Genomic DNA, 23,963 nt, shown 5'->3' on the forward strand with positions numbered 1-23,963 from the left:
CATTTGTCTGCAGTAACATTTTTCACACCAAACCAAAGCTGAATGTCACACCTGGTGTGTGATATAGAAGGTCAAAACAACAGAAGGTAAAGGTAAAGGTCATTTTATTTACATAGCACATTTTCAGCGACGAGGCAATACAAATTGCCTGCCGAAGCTAATCCTGATAGTGACTTTTGACCTCTAAACAAAGTTAATTCATGACATCAAACAGGATAACTTTGAGGACGTAGGTGGGAAATTAGAGTTGACTGTAGAAGCCATAATGCGCTCTTAACTTAAAACCAGAACTATCCATTTGAAAAAAAAATCAGCCTATAAAAATATGGTAACAGAAGCTTTATGAGTTTCATTAATATCAACAAATAATTATTAGTTCTCTGATGAACTACCTGTATATGCTCAGGAGAAACTGAGAATATTTATCTTTTTCTCATGTAGGAAAGAATAAGAGCAAGTTTCTTTTTGACTGGGACATTTCAGTCCTCGCAAAATCCCAGAAAGTCCTCACTGGTCCCACTGTAGCATTTGTTCGGGTTGTATCCACACCTGCTTCAAATTTTCCAAAAAACAGTTCTGTGCAGGCTGTGCATTGCCTTTACCCTTCAGTATTTTTGGAGCCAGTTCAAAAAGGTTACTAATACACAAATTTGGAGTGGTGTAAATTTTATGCGAAGACTCAAAATTAGCACAGGAATAAAGCATTTTTTTTTTTTTTTAATGAATAGTGGTTAAACATAAATCTGCTTATTTGTGGCTAATGGGTGTGCAGGGCACCCTTTAATCAGAATAAACAATGGCTTTGACTTTGATTACACTTTGTACTCAGTACAGACATTTTTTAACATAAATACAAAAAATAATATTTTTACTTCATTTATTATTTCTTCATCTGCTCAGAAAATAAATAATTTAAAATTAGTGAGCAAACCTGGATGAGCATATTAAAAAATATATATACTTTTAATATGTCCAGGTCAATTTTTTTTTTTGTTTAAAATTTTGATAATTCAAGAAGAGGCATTTGCCACTCGAGTCCGACATAAAAAAAATGATAATCAGTGCCTTGGAAATGAGAAAGTTTCTCATTTTCATGACATTTTTTTCCCTCTGAGGCACTTGAATGATTTGTTTTGCCCATTCGAGTTGACATTTAAATAAAATAAAATAAACATATAAAGGAAGAAATATGGGTGTCGGATGGGTGTGTCAGTTTTACTGCATGGTTGACTAAATGTTTGGCGTCATAACTGACGTTTCAGCATTTAGAACATGGCACTGTAGTGTCGAGACATAAAACAGAACAACGTCACAGATTGGAAGTCATCCAAAAATATTTATTTAATTTAGTATGGAGAAGATTTGATAAATTATGTATTTCTTCCAATTTATATCCAGTTTATCTGAAGAGATTTTATTTTTAATATTTTACCATTCTATAAATGCAGATAAGTCTCTTACCGCCCTATTTTTAAAGTAAAGAAATGCACAACTTCTCTGTTGCCAGCTTTTGCATGACACAGTTGTGTATGATTCAAACTCAACAAAGCTTTAAACGTGTAGAGATGTTTTGTCGTTTTTGAAGGAATGTTATTAAATGCTTTTGACAGCAAAAAGATGGCATTGAGAAGAAAAAGTCTTGCTAGTCTTCTTTTTCTGTCAAATATCAGCCATTTCCTAGTTTGCAGGTGCATCAGACCTTTGACCACCCTTAGTTAATGCTAAACAACAGGGCAGACATTGCTGACATTATTTTTAATGACTTGTTGTGTGAACAAGCTTATTGACAGTTCATATGACTTTAATTTAATTTGTCATTTAGATTAGAAGCTAATTTTGCTGGAACAAAATGAAAGTTTCAAGATATAAACTAAGGCTGCCGTTTCCTTTTAACTCTTTGATTGTCTAAAATGGCAAAGCATTGCTTTACTTGAGCAGTTCTGTGTAAAATATATTGACATACAAAGAAGTTTTTTTTTATTTGAAATGCAAATGTACATACGTTTTGTACATTCTTTCTTTAGTTGTTTACTACTCTGGGAGTGTTGTCCTTTTAGCAATTGCCATGTTTCAGAGTCTGTGTGGAAAACGATTATTCGATTTCTAAATTAGTTGAATGATCGATTAATCATAAGTAAACCGTTCTATTATTCTTTCCGACAAAGTTTTAATATAAGTGAATACAAAAATCTAAAAAGTGCAGTGGTGAACTTGAATATGTGAATTTGTTTGTGATTTCATATGTGTTGCTGCCTTGCAGCTAGAAGCTCCTGAGTTCCAGTTTTCTTCAGGGCCTTCTCTGTTGAGTTGGCATTCTTCCTATGTGTGTTTATCCTTCTGCTGTTTCTCTCTTGTTCGTTGGCCACTAGAAATAGGCATCAACCTCCCTGTGATCCAAACAAAGTATTGAATATTGATCGACTTCAACTGTGGCGGAGGTAAAATCAGGCTGAGAAACAGTACTGGAGAGGTAAAAACATTTATTTTGTCACATTTTCTATACAAAAGCCCTTTTTCAAAAGGTTTTACTTCATACATTGCAGGAATTACAATTAATTAATATTAAAAATAATACACTGCTTAACTGTAAAGTTATACACACAATACATATAATGGATTCAACATCCAAAATACATTGCATATATGAAGAAGTAGCATGGGTTCCTCTTCACTGATACTGCTTATAAAACAGGAAGGTTAAGGGTACATTACCATAATTTCTTTATGCTACAAATGACATGTTCCCTTTGGATTTGTTCACTTAAAGCTATACATCTGGAAAGAAAGCTGGATGTAAATATTAATGTTGTATTACTGAGTATCAAACACCTGAAAACCTTAAAAGCACAGGGCTAGTCATGAACTTTAGGTATAAAATGTGAGTGGCACTGGAGTCTCTCCATCACCGTTATGAACTGCATACAAGGTATAGGAATCATCTCTATTAGATTATGAGTTAAGCAGGAATTTATGGTTTTAGGATTACAAACAAATAATATACAGATATATTTTTTTTAAACTTACAGGCACTTAAGATGTTACAACTGGATTTTAGAAAACAACACCTGTATGAAAACAAAAAATGCCAAACTGCATTGCCCAAATGTACAGATATAAAAATACTTAACATGCTCAACATACTACTAGCAGAAATGGACTCAAAAAGTTTGCATTTTTGACCGAGGTCAACTCGTATTAACTCTCTTGGCGTTTTATACTGTGTCACATATGAAAATAACTCTGCATAATTTATACAGTAAGTTGCTTTAATGCCTAGTTGACTGATGCTTATAAAATAATAAAAAAATAGGTCTGACAAACGCACAGCGTTTGCGAATCTGAGGATTTCTTTGTTTCATCTCGTCATACTTCATTGGTTTTTGTTCTTTGATAAATGACTTATTTTCAAGTGTCTATTTTCAGTGACGTCCTTTGAATAATTTCTGAAATTGACAGTTGAAAAGCTGATTATAGTTGTAATTTTGACATGTTTTTACATGATAATGAAGAAACTCTGACTTGAGATTTGTTTGCATTTTGTTGGGCTGGAAGATCAGCGAAAGACCTTTCACCAAACATGCTGTTCTCATGCTAGGATCCAGCCCTGGAGAAAAAAAAAAAAGAAACACTGCAACATGGGTGTCTGTTAATCAGAATCACGAGGACCATCACTTCTCTGCACTGACCGGTACAACTGGCCTACAAAAAGAGAGAAGACAAAGCCTGGCAGCTTTTATTGTCAGAAAAGATTTCAAAAAAAAAAAAGAAAAAAAAGTCAGATTTAACAAAACAGTTATATCTTCTTCAGGACTTTAGTTGTTTACTGGTAATTGATAACGATAAGATATAGATCAGCAGTTGGAGCGTAACCCTAACACTGCAAGGGTTAGAGCTTTGTTTCTCAGCACATTTTTAAAAGTAGATAAAGACTCGAGGGTTTTTGGATAGTTAAACAACATCCTCAAAAACAGCAAGGCCAATATAACCTTCAAAAACCCCTCACATACTCTAAAATCACTTTCATATTTTAGATTCATGACAACACATGGACATGCATTATTACTCTTCTTAAATAACCACTTCTGACATATTTTGACTTAGGCAAGGCTTTTCCTTTTAAGAGTATTTCACAAGCCAGAAAACGTTCACATTAATACTGATATGGTTGAGCAACACAAAAAAAAAAAAATCTCAGAATACTATGGCTGAAAGGAAGCAATGAGTCAAGCACTTAGCTTAGTGTGTGGCCTACCAAAAAAAAACAAAAAAAAAAAACAAGAGAGAGACACACAGGGCGGGAATTGCTCCAAATTACTGCAATTAAAATCTCGACTTTGCTTCCGCAGCACAATTGACTTAACTCTGCTGTGCTTATTACCTATCATCTCTCTCGACTTCATGCAAAATACATTGAACACATTCTTTAAGCAACTGAGTTGACCCAGGTTCAGCAGAAACATACAGCGCTTCATTTTATGGCATCTAACTCTTCTCCAGCCTTCCAGTTTTGGAGGATAAATTAAATGGCGGCATAGTGAACTATGTATTCCAGTCGCCAATTTTTATTCAGTGCTGAGAAAAGTCCCTCTTGCAAGATATCTTACGTGTCTATTGGAGGCACACATACACACACACACACACACACACAACACCCCCCACCCCACCCCGCTCCACACACACACAAGTAACAATAAACAAGAAGCTGAACAGAAAAGCAAAGAAAAACAGTGGAAAAACCCCAAAAAGGTAGTCGATAAGCGGCTACAGCGTTTTTTTTTTTTGTTTGTTTTTTTTTAAGCAAGGTGTACTGAGAAGGACATAAATTGAGACCCATAAGTGGTAGGCCCATGTCTGGTAAGGTAGCATGGAGAAAAGGCTGACACAATCAGGCTCAACACCTTTCCTTTGGCTTTGGGACAAGTATTGGCTTTTAGATGAAGCTTTCAAGACAATGGAAAAGATAGGCACAGGAAACTTAGATGTGCATCTATAAACAGTTGTAATAAGTAGTATTCCATTGTAGACCAAGGTATCCAGTTTTTATAAATTCTTACACACACAAAAAAAAAAATCAATTTACTCATTCTTCTTTGAGGAACAGCATTTCTTTAGATGTTTGTTTCCATCAGTTCAGTCTTTGGCATTACAACGAGTGCAGCTCAGCAATTTTGGTAGGGGGAGAAGGTAGGTTTTAAAAGTTGGTCATTGATAGGTGAGAGTTGTTTTAATAGTAACTGCCAAGATGGGATGGCACATGGGTGTTAGGGTGGCGAGGAACGTTTGGGTTTGGGTAGATGCCTGCAGTGGGCGAACTCCAGTACTGAGCAGTGGGTCCAAAGAAATTGGAGGAGGTGACTGGCATAGATGGAGGGTGCGGGGATACAAAGTTGACCTTCTGCTGGTGGGCGTGGTAAGAAGGCACATAGGCTAGGTCCGAGGGGTATTTATACATCGATGACTCGGTGGGGTGCGGCTGCAGTGCCTGAGCAATACCATGGAAGTCGAACTTGTAGGCATAGCGTTTGCCATGCACTTTCGTCATGATATTTTTGTCATAGTAGTAGCGCAGTGCACGGCTCAGCTTGTCATAGTTCATGTTGGGCTTGCTCTTACGCTCACCCCATCGTCGCGCCACCTCATCTGGATCTGTCATCTTAAACTCTCCATTGGTCCCTTCCCAAGTGATGCACCCTGCATTGGCACTGTCGGACAAGAGCTCCAAGAGGAACTGCCAAAGTTGGATTTGACCTGAGCCTGGAAGTGGACAGAAGAAGAAATCATTGTCATGGACATTCGTGGTCTCTAAAATATAAGAATTTATTTATTTATTTATTATTATTATGTTTACAGCCTTCTGTCTGATTACAGAAGGCTTAAACATGTCAATAATCTTACCTGGATTGGCAAGACGACTACTGGTGGGGCCCAGAATCTGATAAGGATCTGCAGACAAATGCAAAAGGATGATCAATCTGGAATCAGATTTCTGTGGTATATAGTACAGCAAAATTTCCTGATGGAAAAAAAGGTACAATTGTTATCAGAATCCCTATCGAAACTCCACTCCAAACCCATTGATTGTCTACTGTCTGAATATTTTTTGTGTCAGTCGCACCTGTAGGTTTTGCCAACAAGCTGTATGCTAAAGTTTATATGGCCAGTTTTCAAACTTAATTTCAATTCAATTCGCATCCTATTTGTGTCTACTTGGAAAACTCAATGTTCAAAAGGCAGTGACCAGTGTTAATGCAACAATTCAAAGTGTCTACCAACAATCTGAGTAGTTCTCACTCTTTGCAATGAGATCCATAGTAAATCATAGACTCTTCTGGCTGCTGCAGACCCCTGTCTTTATGTCATGTATACCTGCACATTGTGCTCAGATATCCAACTGTGGGAAAGAGCCCAACTGAAGCATTAGCCATTAAAATGTATGTAATTTAAAACTAAGCAGTACACTTATTAAGACAGAAAACATTGTTTTCTTTGTAAGTTTTGTTCCAAATATTTTCACTAAAAATTACATCTAAATATATTTTATGCTAAAAGCATCAATGAGAAATATCAAAACAAACAGTAGACGTGCAAGTATTGGTCGAGAACTTCAGTCAACTACTCGACATGAAAATATTGCCAAGAAAATAAAAGGCAGGAGTTCACTAAAGTTGTACATGTGGAGTCATATCAAAAATAAAAAATATTTTTCATTGATCTGTTATCAGAACTCCATAGTTGCTTTCGCTTTCTTAACTTCTTAGCTTTCTTAGCTTATCGGGTTACTCTTAGCAACGTGTTTGAAAACTCTTGCCGCAAGAAAATTCAAGCAAATTCATGCCATTGATTTGATTTCTCCGTTTTTGTATTTAATGTTGTATTATTTATACTTAATATACACCGCATAAGAGGTATACGTAGAAAAATAAATAAATGCTACGTGCAATAAGGAATAAGCCACTGTATGTTTAATAACTGAGGGATTGACACTCATGTGTCTTCTGTTTTTGTCAGCAGACTCAATCTCTCTGTATAATGGATATTTCAGCTGAGGTTGTTTTCCACTGTTTTTACTGGAGGGTGTAAGTTGCTGTTCCTTCCTTTTTAAGATACCTTAGAGGTGTCCTGTTAGATTCAAGGCATACTTGGCCATCTCATACTTCTAATGTTTCCTTAAAAAAACACACACACAAAAAACTAGAAACTTCTTTATAAACTTTCCATCGTGGAATATTTCTGCATTACATAAATTCAATGCTTTGAAGATCTTTACGGTCATCTTTTAGGATATCTACATTATTTAATGAGCATATCTAATTAACAGCTTAATATTGTGAAATATATTGTAATAAGGGTATTATAAGAAGGTGAAAATCAGTCCACTGTGTCTTGGCTGAGTAGAACAATCCTCTTTTAGATTATTACTTATTTTTGTCAACTTGCTGTAAAGCTTTATTATAGTTACTGGATGCCAAAACATGCAGGTGAATTTCAATATGGTTCATAGTTATACTGGACAAACAAACCACTTTTTCCTCACTTTCTTGTACGACTCTCCAATTTGCATTGTTTGGTGTTATTTTAACTGTCAACTCTTTGTTTTCTCTTAGGTATTTTTCTCTTCGTAGTAGCTACATCTGGTCTGACATTCTGTTTGGCTGTGATACCTTCTTGAAGGAGGACATTGTCTGAAATAGCGCTACCATCAACTAACCATTCTCCTTTCCCTCCAGTCAACTTTTTATTTTCATGAACATCAAAAATAATCCTACAATGGTTAATTTATTTCTTTCTTCTTGTGCATTCTGCTCTGTCTTCTCTAACAGGAGACAGTGTTGGCTGTGACAGATGGCTGCCTGTATTGAGACAGGTTATGCTGGAGGTGATGTGATGCTTTGATTGTAAATTCTTTATTGTTATTTGTCACAAAAAGTAGCTGAAAACGGTTTCATGTGACCTTCAAATTGTACAACTGTGTCTAATGAACAGATTTGTGGTGTAGACATTACTATTACAGACAATGTATCCAGTTAGGATTCTGCTGTAAACAAAGTGTAATTATGCTTGACTGTCTTAAGTACCAACATCGAGATATGATTGGAAAAAAAAGAAAGAATGGAAAAAAAAACAGCTTTAAACAAAAAACGTTATCACTTCAAACAATAAGTTTCGAGTCTGTACTCATCCGACCAAAAGCACAAATGCTACAGAGTAAGGGTAAAGGTAAAGGTAATTTTATTTTTAAAGCACATTTTCAGCAACAAGGCAATACAAAGTGCTTAAGCAGTTACCTGGTTGAGGTCTGGCCTGCTCAGTGGACTTGGTCACATTCTGAGGAACGACAGGTGAGCCTGAAAGAAGGGAAGCAGTCATTGGATGAAGAGGGGGAGACATAACATGATTCAGACACTATATTCATAGGGTGGTCACAGATAACAAGACCACATATCTTGAAGGCATTTTAGTAGAGGTCCAAAGTAAATAAGGAAGTGACTCGACTGTCTTCTGGAATCTTATGGAGTCTTTCCCACATGTCTAGACAGTGTTGATGTCAGTAATACATCTCCTCTGGCGCAAACTCTAGATAAAAGTATTACCGAGTATTTAAAATGGTCCTGAACACCCACTGACAGTGTTTATTTTTGACAAGTAGTGCTAAAAATTCCCTCTTAGTCCGTTTCAATCACCCCTTAGTCAAATGCAAAAATACATAAATAGATCTTTAATATGTTACTATATGGGACCTTACCTTTGCCACTGTGCATGTTGTTAGACCACCCTGTCCGCCGTACAGCATCATATGATGGATCTGAAAAACAAGTATTAGAAAAAGAAAGATAAAATCATATGTTTTTATTAGGAAATAGCCAATTAATAATTTATTTCATTACCAAAAGAAGTATTTAAGTGATACAAACATGCATCTGCAACAATCCTTCAGATTTAGTCAGATTACAGTCCTTAAAAGCCTCCATGTGCGCATGGTTAAATAAAATATCTCAACTAGTAGTAGTAAATGTCGATTAAGCTCAATAAATCCATCAAAAAGTGCTTAACAATCTTCTTCACAAGATATCTGGACACGCTCGTGGTTTAGTAAGGCTTGCTTTGGTGGTTAGAACGTCGATGGCATAATCTTCGAGAAAGTTCACAGCTGCTTGAGCAACTTGCAACATAGTAACCACAAATTGCTGATGCAAATTAACAAACAAAGCACACAAAACAATAGCTGGTCTCATTTTGTGGTACCAGCAGCTTCAATGGTCAATAAGTGAACTGACCTGACCTGCGCAGGATAAGCTCTACCTGCTTTGTGTCTGTCTGTGGTGTAAGGCTAAACAGGTTCCACCAAACAATCAATCACTGTGACACAAGTGCAAGCAACAGAGGCTGTGGCAACGTCTCAGAAATGCCCTGGTATACTCATACTGCACCTGGCCTTGATTGTTTCCATTATTACAGACTTAAACAGATCAAATTGCCACCAGAATGCAGGGGAAATTTGATGTTTATTAATACCAGATTGGATTCACATTTAGTCTAACATGCTATCCACAGTATTAGAATTGAGACCAAGTATTTTGGTCACCAGCTTTTTGTATTTTTTCTCCTTAGGGACAATAGAAAAAGACTATAAGGTTGAAATCAGCAGGGTATCTGAAGGGTCGAAAAGCAATTTAATTAGCCTTAAGTGTGTGTGGAAATCACAGGCTGTGTTAAAGAATGACAACATAAATAGTATAAAATATATGTATAAAATCCTCATAGTGAAATAAGGTTGAGTTACAATTTTGAGACCATGACATTTTAAACCCTTGGTTTATCATTATACTCGCCCATGTTGAAGTTGAACACATTAGGGATAGTGTTACACCATCCCAAAATGGAAATGATTTATGCTTGAATTTCACTCCCAAGAAAGACAAAAATATGATATTCCTGCAAACCCGTTTAGCATGTTTCATCAAACATCCATACATTGTCTATTCCTGCTTATCTGTGCTGGGTTGCAGTGCGGGTTTCTGTCTCCTGAGGACACTGGGCGAGAGGCAGGACACAGACAGACTGCCAGTTTACCTCAGGTCAGCACAGGGCAAACAACCATTCATACACATATTCATTTCTGAGTGCAACTTAGAAAGACCAAGTAACTTAACATGTACATACATACTGTATTTTTAAACCATGAGAAGAAACTGATGGGAGTTAAGAAAGAAGCCATACATCCACAGGCACATTCATGCTTCAAGTATAAAGACACGGCAACTACTGTTAACAAGTACCCCACCCAGCAGCACCAATTATCTATTTTTTAATAAAATAAGTTATTCACCAGAGACAGTGTGTTGATTAAATAAAGAATACCTTCAGCAGTTTCGTTTAAATGACACCTTGTAGGAATCCTACGGGCCATTTCAAACGCTCTTCAACATTTATGACCTTTGTTTTTATGTGAACATGTTCCCATTGTAAATGTTATGTAGATTGACGTCCTATAAATACATAGTTTCGATAAATGTATATTTTTCAAATACCAACATATTTGTAAAGTTAAGTTCATGGAACCTTTGCTTTATGCAATACGGGGAATCAATGCTTGATGCTTAAAACAGAGAACACCAAAGTTCTCTATTTTTAGTTTTTATTTTTGTTATCAGCTATTATTTAACCTTGAGAACTTAATTTATAATAATTCAATTGAAACCTATTTGGAACCAAATACAAATGTTTAAAGCATTTTTACAGAAAGTGTGAGAGGATTTACCACAAAAAAAGCACATTTGAGCTTTCATTTTAACCTATTAACACTGGTGACAAACGGGTATCATGTCTTCCTGTTTTGACTACTCCTCACACAAAGCAATACTGCCCTCATGTGGATTATTGTATAATAACATTTTTAATGTTTAAGAGTTCGTAAGGAATAAAATATTGGATTCTTTAACTTTGTCAGTTAACTTATTGAATTATTCATTCCAGGATTAAACTCTAAATTACTATATAAAATACATCAAGTATATCGAAATTTCCTTTCTTTAATAGCAGAATATATGCAAAATTTCCTGCTGCTTGGAGACCTCCGAGTCTTCTTGACAGTTCTTATGCTTTCTAACTTTTAACCCTCCTCAGTGCTTCAGCTGAGAAGCCATTCTTCCAATATCTGCTGACAAGAGAGATTATTCCTGGGGTGTGCGACTCCACATATGAATTGAGTTGGTGAACAAAAAGTGAAGGTCCAGACAAGTGACAGCTCACATAAAAGGTTAAAGAAAGGATATTAGCTTTCAGAGAAGAAAAAAAAAAGAAGAAAGGGTTACATAGCCGAAACACAAAAAAGAGGTAGAGGAGGGACAAATAGCAAGAATGCTGCAGCGGTTTAGAGGGGCTGTCAGGTTCAATCTGGTGTGGGCCTACAGGATAGCCAAAGACCAGCGACTGGGGGAGAGTCCTAGGAGACTTGTGTTTCCTGCCTGCTTCTCCTGCAGACAACCTCTCTTTGTTTTACTGGCCCTTTTTTCCCCTCTGCTCACTGCCAGCAAACCTCCCCACCACCTCCACCACACCTCACCCCCGCCAACCAATCCCCATCACCCCGCAAAAGAAAATCTCCCAACGGGGGCTACCTGTGCTGCCGAGAGGGGTTAGGTGTTTGTGGGGTAGAGACAGAGGAGATGAGACGGAAGGTGAAGAAATCCCAAACGGTGAGACGCAGACAGATAATAAAGTGTATGAAAAAAAAAAAAAAATTCATGAAAGAGAGCAAAGTAATGAAAAACCACTGAGTCAGACAAAATGTAACTCTGGAATTTGAAAAGAAAACAGCGGCAGCATAAGTAGCTACTGTCTGGTATGGGCAGGGTGGGGGGGGCAGGGGGGTTGCTCGTTTGTTTCACACATTCAAGAAACTGTGAGGGGGTTCCAGAAATGATTTCTGTGTCTCAAGTAAGCATGTACAAAAAAAATAATAATAATAACCCAATATTCCAATTATGTTTGCATAATTAAATTTTTAAACCTATAGAGGCCCTCAACTCTACACGCACTCTGTTGTGTGAAAGGTAGGGAAGTAGAAGTGAAACTGCAGAAGGAGGAAGGAGCCACGGATGCATGAAATACCAAGCCCCAGTGATTGTGTGAGGGGGCAACTGTGAAAACACAAACACAAAAAAATACGTATAGAGATCACCCTCATCCCCACCCTGTACAATCCCCCACCCCCTGCTTCTGCCTTCATTTTTCCAGGCCTCGCTCTGACTGCAACTCGCGCCAGTTTCCACTCTGGTCTGGGGTGTGGTGCATGCTCCTGGGAGACTTCAACTGCTGGATCAGTTAGTCAAAACAAGACCTAAGTGCTCCACAGAGAGGAGAAGACTGAGACAGAGGGACACAGAGAGTGAAGAAGAAAGATAAGGAGAGAGATAGAGGGAGAGGAAGAAAGAGCAACCAAGCCGTGAGAGTGAGACAGCGCCTGAGACAGAGAGCAAAGTTAGAGTTGAGTCATGGACTGATTTTAACAGTGAATTTGGGCCAGAAGGAGAGAGAGAGAGACCCAGACAGGCTAAACTGTTTTAATACCCATAATACAGGTGCTTTAAAAACCATCTGTGAGAAGACAGAGCCAGAAGAAGAGAATGACGGAAAAGCAAAGGAGTTAGCCACAATGTGAACAGAATATGTAAGCCAATTGAGGAGAAAACACTTTGAAGTGGGAGTGGAAGGACCTTTTTTTTATCCTTCACAAAAGAGTTGAAGCTCAGACTGAACTTAGATTGAAGGGATATTTTCTCAAATGGGTTTAGGTCTCTTGTCCTGACCAACTTCCCTGTCCCTGTTAAACACATTGTGCTCACAGCATGATGCTTCCACCACCGTGTTTCCTCCTAAGGAGAGGGTGTTAGGGCGATGTGTACTACTGGTTTCTAAAGAGACATAATGTGATTAATTGGCATCCCATATATGGTTTGAGAAAAACTTGAATTAAAAAAAAATAAATCGTATCAATTTATTCTTGCCACTCCTCCACAAAGGCCTATTTGTGAACTGCTGGACTGATTATTATTCTATGTAAAAAATTGTCCATCTGAGCAGTGGATCTTTACAACTCCTCCAGAGATACCATGGGTCTTATGGTTGCTTCTCTGAAGCTTTCCTACTCTGCTTGCCTGACCTGTCAGTTAAGTTGTATGGCCTTTTCTTGACAGGTTTCTTTGTCATTTTAGAAAACTTTGTGTTGATCTATCACACAAAGACCTTACAAAATACATTAAAGTGTATTGTTATAAAGTAACAAAATGTGAAAAGGTGTATTAAAGTATAAGGAAATCAATGCAAGGTACTGCATGAGAGCCCCTACTCATAATGATAATTTTGCCTTTAATCCTTTAACAGTGTCTTTACAAAACTGAATTGTGATCTTGTGGTTTTTAGAAAGAATACACTGATCTTCTTGATACGAGTTGTGAAAATGATTGACTTCTTCAGCACTTTCTATACTGTATTAACCTTTAAAAACATGCTGGAACATCCTGCCAAGACATGTAGGAAACCTGGCCACAGATATGCACACCCATCCACAAGAAAATAGTAGACAGAGACCGTAAATACACACATTGACACACGCACAGACACACACACTCACTCACAGATTCTTTCATAGCTGCTGCATTCCGTGTTTTATATGCTCTCTTTTATTCATAACATTGCCTTTTACACCGCAGAATCTGGTGCAGATTAAGGGTTGTCTCCTGCCGTATACTTGTGCTTACTCTACCCCAAAGAGCCTGAATGGTATTTGGCTGTTCGCACAAAGCAATATGAATGCGAACATCTGGCAGCGCTCGTCTGCACAGACACTTACAACAGGTTCTGCCGAAGTAAGGCATCGTTTATTGTTGAGTCACAAACTTACCAAGTTGGAATTTTATCTTCTTTATGTTGTTTCACATTTTTAAAGAATTTGCATTACAGTAACGTACTGCATCAGTTTTTTGTTACTGGTTTAAATAAAAAGGCACAAATAGGACACCAGATTATTGTTTCCTCAGTATAAAAAAAAATGTTATAGGAATATGAGCTCCTTTAATGCCACGAGGTGACATATAGGCCAGGGTCTTTGCTCACAGCTAAGGGTAGAGTCAGTGTTACAGGAGCCCATTATAGCAATCGCCTCTCATGAAAGGGAAATGCTCTCGAAGGGAGTGATCCAGTGTTCCTGCCAGTCTAAATACCTGCCGTTGAGAACCAGGAAGACCAGGGTCAGGGGGTGACAGAGCAGAATCTTATCTGGCCTACCCACTGGTCTATTAGGTTGAAGCTGCGCAAGAACAAGTCCACAGCCGGGTAACTCTGACCACAGGGTCAGATAGAGAAAGAGGCAGAAGGCATTCTCTGACACTTATCAGAGCTAGTATTTCCTCTGCTCCTGCCTTGATAGGGCTCTTCATCCTGTGAGTGAGGCTATCAGTGTTATTGCAGTCCTTTTTCTCGTCTCTGGTGGTGACACTCTATAGCCGATGTAAATTCTGTCTTTTTTTTTTTTTTTTTTACAGATATTTAGCCTGTTCCTATTCCAGTTGTGTCAGCACAAAATAATGTTTGGAGGGTGAAAAGCCATCAAGAGGAAAGGAAGAGTCATTCTGAACTGGGCTTGACTCATTCTAAAACATTTTGAAAACAGCTACAGAAGAACTAGCAAAAAAAATAATAAAAAATAACATAAAAATAACACAATATATTTTTTCAAACATAAAATATATATTGTTTAAAAACCAAAGAAGTTGTTTGTTTTCCTAACTTGGTTTATGTGTTGTAGAGGAAAAGGAGGTTTGCATCTCTGTTTTGTAAAACAATACATACTCCAGAAGTCATTTTTAAAACAGTTCAGCCAGACAAAACATTTATTATATTTGTATCTTGCTGCTTTTGGATTGGGCAAATGGTCATATTTTCTTAACAAAGGAATGTCTGTATTCCGGCTTGCTTATTAGGTACGAATCAGATTATCTCATCGATAAACTGGGGTTCAAAGAAAAAAACAAAAAACCTTAAAATGATTTATCTTTAACCAAGGATCAGATCGAAATGATCGGAAAAATAACTAGGATCAATTGGAATGCATGTGTGATTGAATTGAAATGACTTTCTCTATGTGTCTCAAGATGACGTGTGTAGTGAATTGGTACTGAACTAAAGTGAACTGAATGTTCAAACGTGGAGTTTGAACATTCATCAACACGTCAATGACGTGTTGATGAATAAAAATCTCGCTCGAGGAGGAAAGTAGCTTGCACAACTCAAATGTAGAAAAAGGCAGGAAAAAGCAAATAGACACTCAGTTCTGAAGAACTACAGAAAATGGAAAAAACCAGCACTCCAAAAATATATGTAAAGGTTTTAATGTGGTGTTGCCCTGCGATGACTGAGGGTGTAGCCCACCTGTCGCCTGTTCACTGCTGCAGTAAAAAAGAAAGAAAGAAAGAAAAGTATTCGGCTATCGTCAGCTTGCCTGTTGCAAGCTGCGGCAGGCATAAATCTAGATTTTAAAATCTGTCTTGATGAAGTTCTCATGTTAGAAGCGAAATGGTGATTTGAAAAGGACAAGTTGTCCTTTATATATCCTTGCAAAAGACATGCCAAGCAATAACTCATGACAATGTCTCATAAACTGGATCAAACTGATCAGCAAGATAATACCAAGCTGTCAACATGAACACTATGAAGACCACTATTGAGGAATGAAACAGTATAATTCTAAAGTAATGGAGTTTGAACATATGATATACAATACTTACTAAAACTGGTACAAAATATTTGAGGCTTGAGTCATTTTAGACTTCAGAAATGTACTCCTTTGTTTCTGAGTTATCAGCTTACCTATATCACAAGAATTGATCTAATCTGGGGTCAGACTGATTTCTGTTGATCACATGTAAGAGGATAACTAACGACTGAACAAGTAACCCTAACCCTCCTCCACACCCTGAAACAGCTCAGATGTACTCTGTAAACAAGCTGTGTTCAAACACAAAGTTTACCTTTTTGAAAAATCTGAAACTACTGTTTAAAGAATGGGGTGGTTTAGTCAAAATTTCCTCAGAAAATGATGGTGTTTATGTTATTTCTCCTCTGTTTCTGCTCTATTCCAGGTTTTGCTGTTCCGTGTCATATTTATAAGAAATAAATTGCTTATTCTTAACACAACCTGAGTTCCGCAAACATTGCAGACAAAGCTCATCCTCGCCAAACTGTATTTTTAAGGTTTAGATGGGTCAAAAATACAACATATAATACACAGTCTGTCATAGTACAAACTGAGTCTCTTCAACCATTTAGTCAGCCATGCACATCCACTCGTTTCCACTCCAGCTTGATACAGGGCAGCCGTCCAGTCTCGTCTGTCATGTACGATAAGCACACATTGTTGCTTCAGCACCTGTCTGTGACGCCTGCTCCTCCAGTAAACAGCCTCATTCACAGGCCCTCCTTCGAATAATCACCGCATTTGAAGTCTGTTTGTGCCCCTTTGTTGCTGTGGAAAAAACTAATCAGCACTCTGTTCTTGCCTAGTTTGTTAATATAGCGCTGTTCTGTTATTCCATCTCAGAGCTTCGCTGTGTTGTCATAGCATTCAGGTAGCTGTCTTGAATAGCACAATCTGCTGGCTCGTATCAACTCAGCTACACAAAAGCTGCACCTGCCTGGAGCTTTGTCCTTTGCAATCAGCCATTGCATACGCTTTGGTTCTGGTGAGTGGGCTGTTTTCCAAAGTGTGCAGTGCTTTGTGTTTTTGTGCTTTTATTTGCATCACTCACACTGGCAGGAATTGTGATCTGAATTCCCAAATAAAAAATTTTTTGACACTCTGTCTAACCCGCTGAATCAATTTCTCTATAAATATCAGTCGCACAGGACTTCCCTCTACCACGTCACATGCACAATTAGATAGCAGGTCAGTATCTATGGCAATAGAATTAGAAAAACCTTCGTACCTTCTTTGGCAGCCAAACGTGGTGATGCGTCGGTGTGAGATGGCGTATTGTAGGATAATGATGAGCTACCTGTGAAATGAGAAGATACACATTGAAATCGGCTTATTTCACAGTGATTAAAAGTTCAGGTGACAAAGATGTAGTTGAGTTTTTTTTTTTTATTTTTTTTTTTTTAAACAAAACCCTGCATTTTAGCTTCAAAATGTTTTGGACATTTAAACAGCCACTGTGCATGGAAACGTATGACAGTGTTGCCAGCAGGTGGCAGCAAAAATCTCAGATCCATTTCATATGATCTCCCTCATTTCTTGCTTTTCGTTAGAAAATAACATAAAAAAAGTGTTTGCACTAAGTAAATCTAGCCCAAAGTAAATCAAATGCAGCCCAGATTTGAGGTCCTTAAAAATGTAAAGAAAACCCCCTCAGAGCCTCTGAGCGTTTTCCAGTACAACTACTCCTCCTGGGAGGCAAGAGTCCTCATATGGCAGCCTATTCACTTCACCTTATGGAGCAGAACTCTGCGCCACATTCCTCCACTTACACAGGCACCCTGGGCGGCACCAAAATGCTCTCTTAATTTTAGCTGCCCCGAGGCATAAATCAGCGAGTGGAAAAACAGACCCAAAAAATCCACAGAGAAAACACAAGAGCAGTTACTGCGAAGTGAGTGCAAGCCAAAAATTAACACTGAGATGACTGAGCATGGGAAGGATACCCTTTCTGAATGGAGCGATGTGAAAGGCAACCTCGAGTACAAATGGGACTAAAATCCCCATTGGAACGGGCAGTTTTCTTGAGATGTGATGCAGGATCCTTACATAGTGTGTGCTGCTGCTGGTAAAGAGGCCTGCTGCAGAGGGCTAGGAGTCTGTTTTTTTAGGGGGTGACTGCAGAGGTGAAAGAGTGGGGTTCTCCACAGATGCATTTTAACCTCCCCATACCCTACCCCTCCCTGTTCTACCTACTCCATGGCACCCCCAAGGGTCTGGGTCTAGTTTAGAAAGCTGGGGGCCTTAGAACAGGGGAGCTATTGTATGGGGAAGGGTCCCTCCTCACCAATCAAACGCAGCTCCCCATACAAAAATAATTCCACACGCTCAGTGTAAGCACACCCGGGCAAATGAGCCACCAAAGCAGTGTCTTTGGAATGAGAGTAAGGGAGAAAAGACGGAACAGATGGGCAGGGAAGGGAAGGGAAAGGAGAAGGAAAGGACCATTAACCCTTTTCCTACTGTGCGCCACATATGTGGGCTGACCCAGACAGGCAAACCGGCAGCATTGCAGAGAAAACCTCAAACCATCCCACAGAGAAATTCAGGACCGCCGCACGGCTGAGAGTGAGAGTGAATGAGACAGAGAGGGGAGAGGCCACAGCTGACTGCTCGGCGAGGGCAAAAGTTGGCTGTGCTGCCTATTTATTTGCACTGCCTCTTCCTCTTTCAGAAAACAAACATGTCTTGGTAATCTGACAGCATGACGGGAGGACCGGACAGCCTTTGAAACCCTCGCTCTCTCTTCGTGTCTTCAGTCACATCTGTTCAGAGTCTGTTAGATTACATAACATCCACAAACAATTTGCTTTTCTCCCCTTCCTTTGACTGATGGGTCTTTCAAAATTTTTGCTCTCCAATTTGACACGCTCACAACGAGAATAATGTTTCTCAAATCTAATTTTGCATTGCATTGCACAGCTCCTATAGAAGGCACACAGAGTCTAATCTGTGTTACTACATGATGCCATTATTCTAAACATGTAGCGGACATTTCCCAGTGTTGAAGCCCTTACCACCTCACATAGGGCAAATTGGCTCCAGCCATCATTTAAGCACCGAAGGACAAAACTCCATTTATACCAGTCTTAAGGTGAGAAATACATTAAATGTCAAGGCTATTACTCAAATATGTATAACATATTGAAAAAGTAATGATGTTCTTTTACTAGTTCAAGAAAAGCCTCTGGCAAAACCAAGATCATAATTCAATATTTTCACACACACTGCTTGCTTTTTCTGCAGCCTTATTACAAACTTGGCTATAGTGTTTTCATCTCTGCTATTCTAGCTAAACTTTTTCTGCAAAAGCATAGGATAAGAAGTGGATTTAAAGGGATAGTTCAGGATTTTCAAGAGAGATTCTGTTAAAAGTGTATAAGCAGCTAGCACAGGAAAAATACTGAGGATGATTTCCACCATCTTAAACGACTACACTCTCAAAAATGTCTTAGCTGCTTGTGAAACAACTATTTCATGAACCTTTAAAGCTTCATAACTATCCAATGAAGACAGAGGCCCTTTATTAATTACATGTCAAATTGGATAAATTAGTTCGCCACCAATGATAATCCTCTGTGAATCATGTATTTAGAAAAGAACATGTAAAGCTTTCAGTGTCAGGGTTCCTGTATGTGTGTTGAGTGGGAGTGATGCATCTTTTCCAGCAAAGATCTTAGTGAAGAACCTGGGCAGCCTACACGGGTGGATCTCATCAGCCTCATCAGTGTTGGAGATAAAGGAGCAGCAGAACCTTCATTCAATGCTGGATGATTAATGTGTACCGGTAGTCTCTCTAGCCGTCTCTTGTAGTCTACAGTACCGGTTTTTGATCTGTCACTTCAGTATTTTCCAGTGGTTTCATAGTCCTTGTGTTTGCCGTCTCTAGATCAGTCTCTGGATTTTTCCAACTGGATCGGTTCCATTGTTTTCTCCTCCTGTGGATCTTACCTGCAAGTCTGCCTGCCCACTGCTCCCTCCACACCACTCCATCGATTCTCTAGCTCCCAGTCATCACCATCCTCACGCTTGTCTCAGGAACCTCCGTGAACCATTCTCCACACTGGACCTTGGGCACATTCCCCCACGCTTCAACCAGAACCATTCTAAAGTAAGCTGTTCCATATTGCATCGCTGATCACCTCATTTTGGGCCACCAGTGACCCCGCTCTCATTCCAGGCACCTCCGATTGCACAACACAACCGCTCCCGGAAGGATCAAGGAGAATTGTCTATTTTTCAAGAAAATAAAACCCATACCTTTACTCAGACTTGTTGTTTTTGCATGTGGGTCAGGAGGTTAAAGCTGCTCAAAACAAACGTGCACTGCAGAATATTTTGTGGAACTCCTGAAGAAAGTGTATTGAAGGACAAGGAAATGGTACCAAGAAATATCAGTGCAGAAGGACATATTTTGGGGGTGTGGTACATAAACTTCTCTCCATATGGTTAAACACACACTATCAAGCTCTGAAACAAAAACATTATTGGGTTGAAGCCAAATCAGCCAAATCTGTCTCCCATCCCTCCACGCTGCTTCCTTTCAAAACTTATGCTAAAGGAGGCCTGTAATCCTTGAACAAGTTAGTATAGGTCTATGGTCTATACAAAACATGATCATGACATTTTGTACAAACATTCATTCTCAGATAATAAGACTTAATTAGCTAATTTCTGACTTTTTTTTAGCTTCTTTCAAATTTAGCTTTGTTAGGGGGGTTTGTCACTTTAAATTCAGATAAGCTGTTGATGGCCACAGTCCCCAACTCAATGTTGCACTTTATACACGTCAAAATGGCTGCAAACCGATGCACAATTATACGACCTTTCATCTTTGACCCTGAATATCTGGAAAAACCTTCAATAGCTACAGTAACAACTTTATATGACATGATATGACCAACTTATAGCATTTATACTTTTTACATTTTGTCCTATTAACACCACAAACTTAATTAAAAAGGTACTGAAAAGACTGCCACGTAACTGACATGAAAATAAAAATTATGTGTGGTAATTAGGTAATTTCATCTCAGTATGAAAAGTTCTGTTCTGAGAAGGCCTCAGAAGTGTTGAAAGAGCATGGCTGAACTTGCCAAACTATCACAACAAGACCATCTACCTCTACACACTGCAACACACACTGAACGCGCCAGTGGATCAATACAAATTCACCTTTTTCACCTGTTTGATTTTGCTTGTGATATCCAATCATGACCCACCTGTATGACATACAAGCCAAAGAAAGTACATAAACGGTGGGGTTGTAGCTTGACAAAACGTGAGAAAGGTATTAATACTCGGAAGGCAGAGACTAATTTAAAGCAAAGATTGTTTATATCAGCATTCAAACAACTAGGCTGTAAGACGAAACACTGTGGGTAATCCACCTCACCTCTCCTGAAGGCCGTCAGCATATGTTCCACATCCATTTATGCTAATGCTAATGCATATTAATTCCTGAGCTCCAGGAGGCAAGTGAGTAGCCACAGACTGCTTTGTTATGGTGGCTGACAGCAGACAGCTAACAGTACAGGGCTCACAGCCAGGCTGCTGAACCCCTCCACAACAGTGATAATCTGCCAATAGAAAGAACTAATGCAAGGGGAGCTCAATAAAATTGTTGTGAGGGAGACATTGTGGGGAGAGAGAGTGAACTCTCCAGACCTCCTTTTTCCCTACTCAGCCTGCGAGCCCAGATGTTTATGGTCTGTATAAACTATTGAGGGCTTGAGAATGTCCCCCCTCCACCCCACTCTGAAGTGAACAGCAGCAGCGGTGCAAGAAGCCCAGACTTATCACTCTCCCTCTCCCTCTGCTTCTCAGTCTTGACTCCCTCGCTGTAAATCCATCCAGGCACACAAGCAAAGGCGACAGCTGGGAAACAGAACTATTGCTGCTCTCCACTGGCTTTCATTCACAGCCATTTCAAACCATTTCCATGCACTGGAAATACTCTTTTTTTTTTTTTCTCTGCCATATAACTTTCTCATGCTTAAAACCTGCTGTTGTTTTTCATACCAGTTAACTGTGATGGAGCTGAGCATTCATTTTGTGTTTACTTTGATGCTGCTTAAGATTTTCATCTGATCAATTTGCAGTTTTCTTCCTATTAGTCCCATCTGGCTTCTCCTCTCTCATTCTGCCCCTGCTCTCTTCTTGTCAGAAGATACAGTCTCTTGCTGTCTGAGGTTTACTGCTCTGCTCCGCTTCCAGCACATGTGGTATCAAACCGACCTACATGGGTGTGATAAAGCAAACAGTCCACGGTCCCTCCCTGACAGACTAATTTGAACAAATTCTCAAATTGCACTCAAAATTGAAAGCACATTGGGGGTGTGGGCAGCCGTCCCTTATAAAAATCCAAATAAGTAACTAAGAATGAGGCCAAAATAATATTCAGCCAACTAGCCCTGTTTGTTGTCAGCAGCTGGGTACCCAGGCAGATGTTCGACTCGTGCCCGTGGTCAAATGAGTGTGGGTGTTTGAACGGTCCAGCGTATGACGTGGCAGGAATGTTTTGTTATGCTATAGGGCGGAAAGGTTTCTTCTCTGTATGTTTGCCAGGAGTCCTAATGACTGAGAGGAATGCTAATCAGACGTTCAAAAAAAATCTAACCAAATGCACACATGGTACAGACAGATGTTTATGAAATTATGATGATTATAGCACCATCAATTTTTTGAAGGAGGATTGGGCTTAATATTTGAGAGTAGCAAATTGGGACCGAGCTTGACATACATGACCTATAATCACTAATATTTCCAGGATTTGGCTTTGCTCTCCCCTTTTCATTCCCCCCTTTTTTTTCTCCATCTTTTGGAACCTTGCCTGAGCTCAAGTGCTCATGACTCAATCCAGAGGTCTATTTTGTGGACAAGGCTCAGTTATGATATTGTTTGTCTGTGCTGTGAGGGGAGAAATGAGAATTACTTAAGCATCTAAATCAGAGTCTTTGTCTTGTTTTGGATTTTGTAAAACATTAGTTCACTAATAAATAAGGCTTTTTCCCTTAGGCCCCTAGTGTAAAGAATATAAACTGTTTTTCTATCTCCAAATCGGGTCTTTCAGTCCTGACTTGGAAGAATTCATCATTTTGACTCGTGGGAATGGATCCAAGGTAATTTTCAACTAGACATCCCTTCTGTCTCCAAAACACACAACGTTTAAATAACAAAAAAAAGAAAAAGAGCAATGACGGGCAGGGTTGCAATGCAGCAATCCAAAGCCGGTGTCTAAATCCTGCAGTCAGTGGCCATTATGAAAACTGCTTTGCAGAGTGTGCCCAGTAGCGGTCAGACAGATCCACCCGCTACAGTGCCTCACAATGAGGCCGTTATACCGATGTTAGCCATCTCTCCTTCTCTCTCTCCCCAGATGCTCTACATAGAGAAAACCATTGACACCCAAAAAATACAGTTCCCATTACATCACATCAAGGTCCATCGCAATTTTAGACGAGAAATTTTAAATATAGTGGAGCTAGCAGTCACCCCGCCCAATGTGCTGTCATGATATTTTGCAACAGCAGTAGAATACAAAAAAAAAAAAAACTCACACTGTCCAGAGCAACAGGACCCAAATTTCTGAGCTACGAACTAATGTGTATTCAGACCACAGCCACACCAGATGTTACATCTTATATCAAAACGTCATTTGCATATGGCCTCAGAAAACCGACTCTGCTCCTCCAAGGAAACATATGAAGCTGGATTACAACAAGGCACTCTTCAAAGGTAAGAGGCTCATATTTATTTGCCCCCACTGAAAATTGCAGATCAACGTTCTTTGCTGTGCTGAGCATACAGGCCGAACTGCCTTCCTGAGGCAATGCACCTGGGCTTCATCTTTTTTGTTGGACCATGTGGAATAAAGGCGCTGCAAAGTGTAGCGAGGGGGATGTAGTTGATGGTTATCTTCCAGAGGGGAAAGAAACCCGTCTTGGTTTCCACATTTCTGCTACAGATGGAGCACCATTACGGAGAAATGAGTTCCAGCTAAAGCAATTCTGTTGTTCATTGTTGGTATAGTTCAGTGGCTAAATAATATCTATCATTTGCTCTCTCGGGGTTGACTTGGAAAGGAAAAACATTTTTTTTTTTTTTTCATTCTCACTCTTTGTCTAAAAGATGAGGAAAAAACATGAATGAAAAGAAACCATTCACTTAATGATTTTCATTTTCTGGCATAAATAGATACCAGTCCACGAAT

General features: G+C 39.0%; 1 protein-coding gene across 6 annotated transcripts in view; it reads right to left on the reverse strand.

The window, feature by feature from the left end:
* Positions 1-2,463: 2,463 nt before the first annotated feature.
* The window catches only part of fli1 (Fli-1 proto-oncogene, ETS transcription factor), a 38,970-nt gene continuing 17,470 nt past the window's right edge, over positions 2,464-23,963 (reverse strand). For all 6 annotated transcript variants that reach the window (XM_088011819.1, XM_088011823.1, XM_088011822.1 and 3 more), the window contains 5 exons: positions 16,983-17,051; positions 8,744-8,803; positions 8,286-8,345; positions 5,896-5,943; positions 2,464-5,754 (listed from right to left, as the gene is read on the reverse strand). In XM_088011819.1, coding sequence (XP_087867945.1) covers positions 5,225-5,754; positions 5,896-5,943; positions 8,286-8,345; positions 8,744-8,803; positions 16,983-17,051 — 767 coding nt within the window. In that variant the 3' untranslated portion in view covers positions 2,464-5,224. The remainder of the gene's footprint in view (positions 5,755-5,895; positions 5,944-8,285; positions 8,346-8,743; positions 8,804-16,982; positions 17,052-23,963) is intronic.

This window comes from Poecilia mexicana, unplaced genomic scaffold, assembly GCF_051168715.1.
Source record: "Poecilia mexicana isolate PSO_F unplaced genomic scaffold, ASM5116871v1 scaffold_13, whole genome shotgun sequence".
NCBI lineage: Eukaryota > Metazoa > Chordata > Actinopteri > Cyprinodontiformes > Poeciliidae > Poecilia > Poecilia mexicana.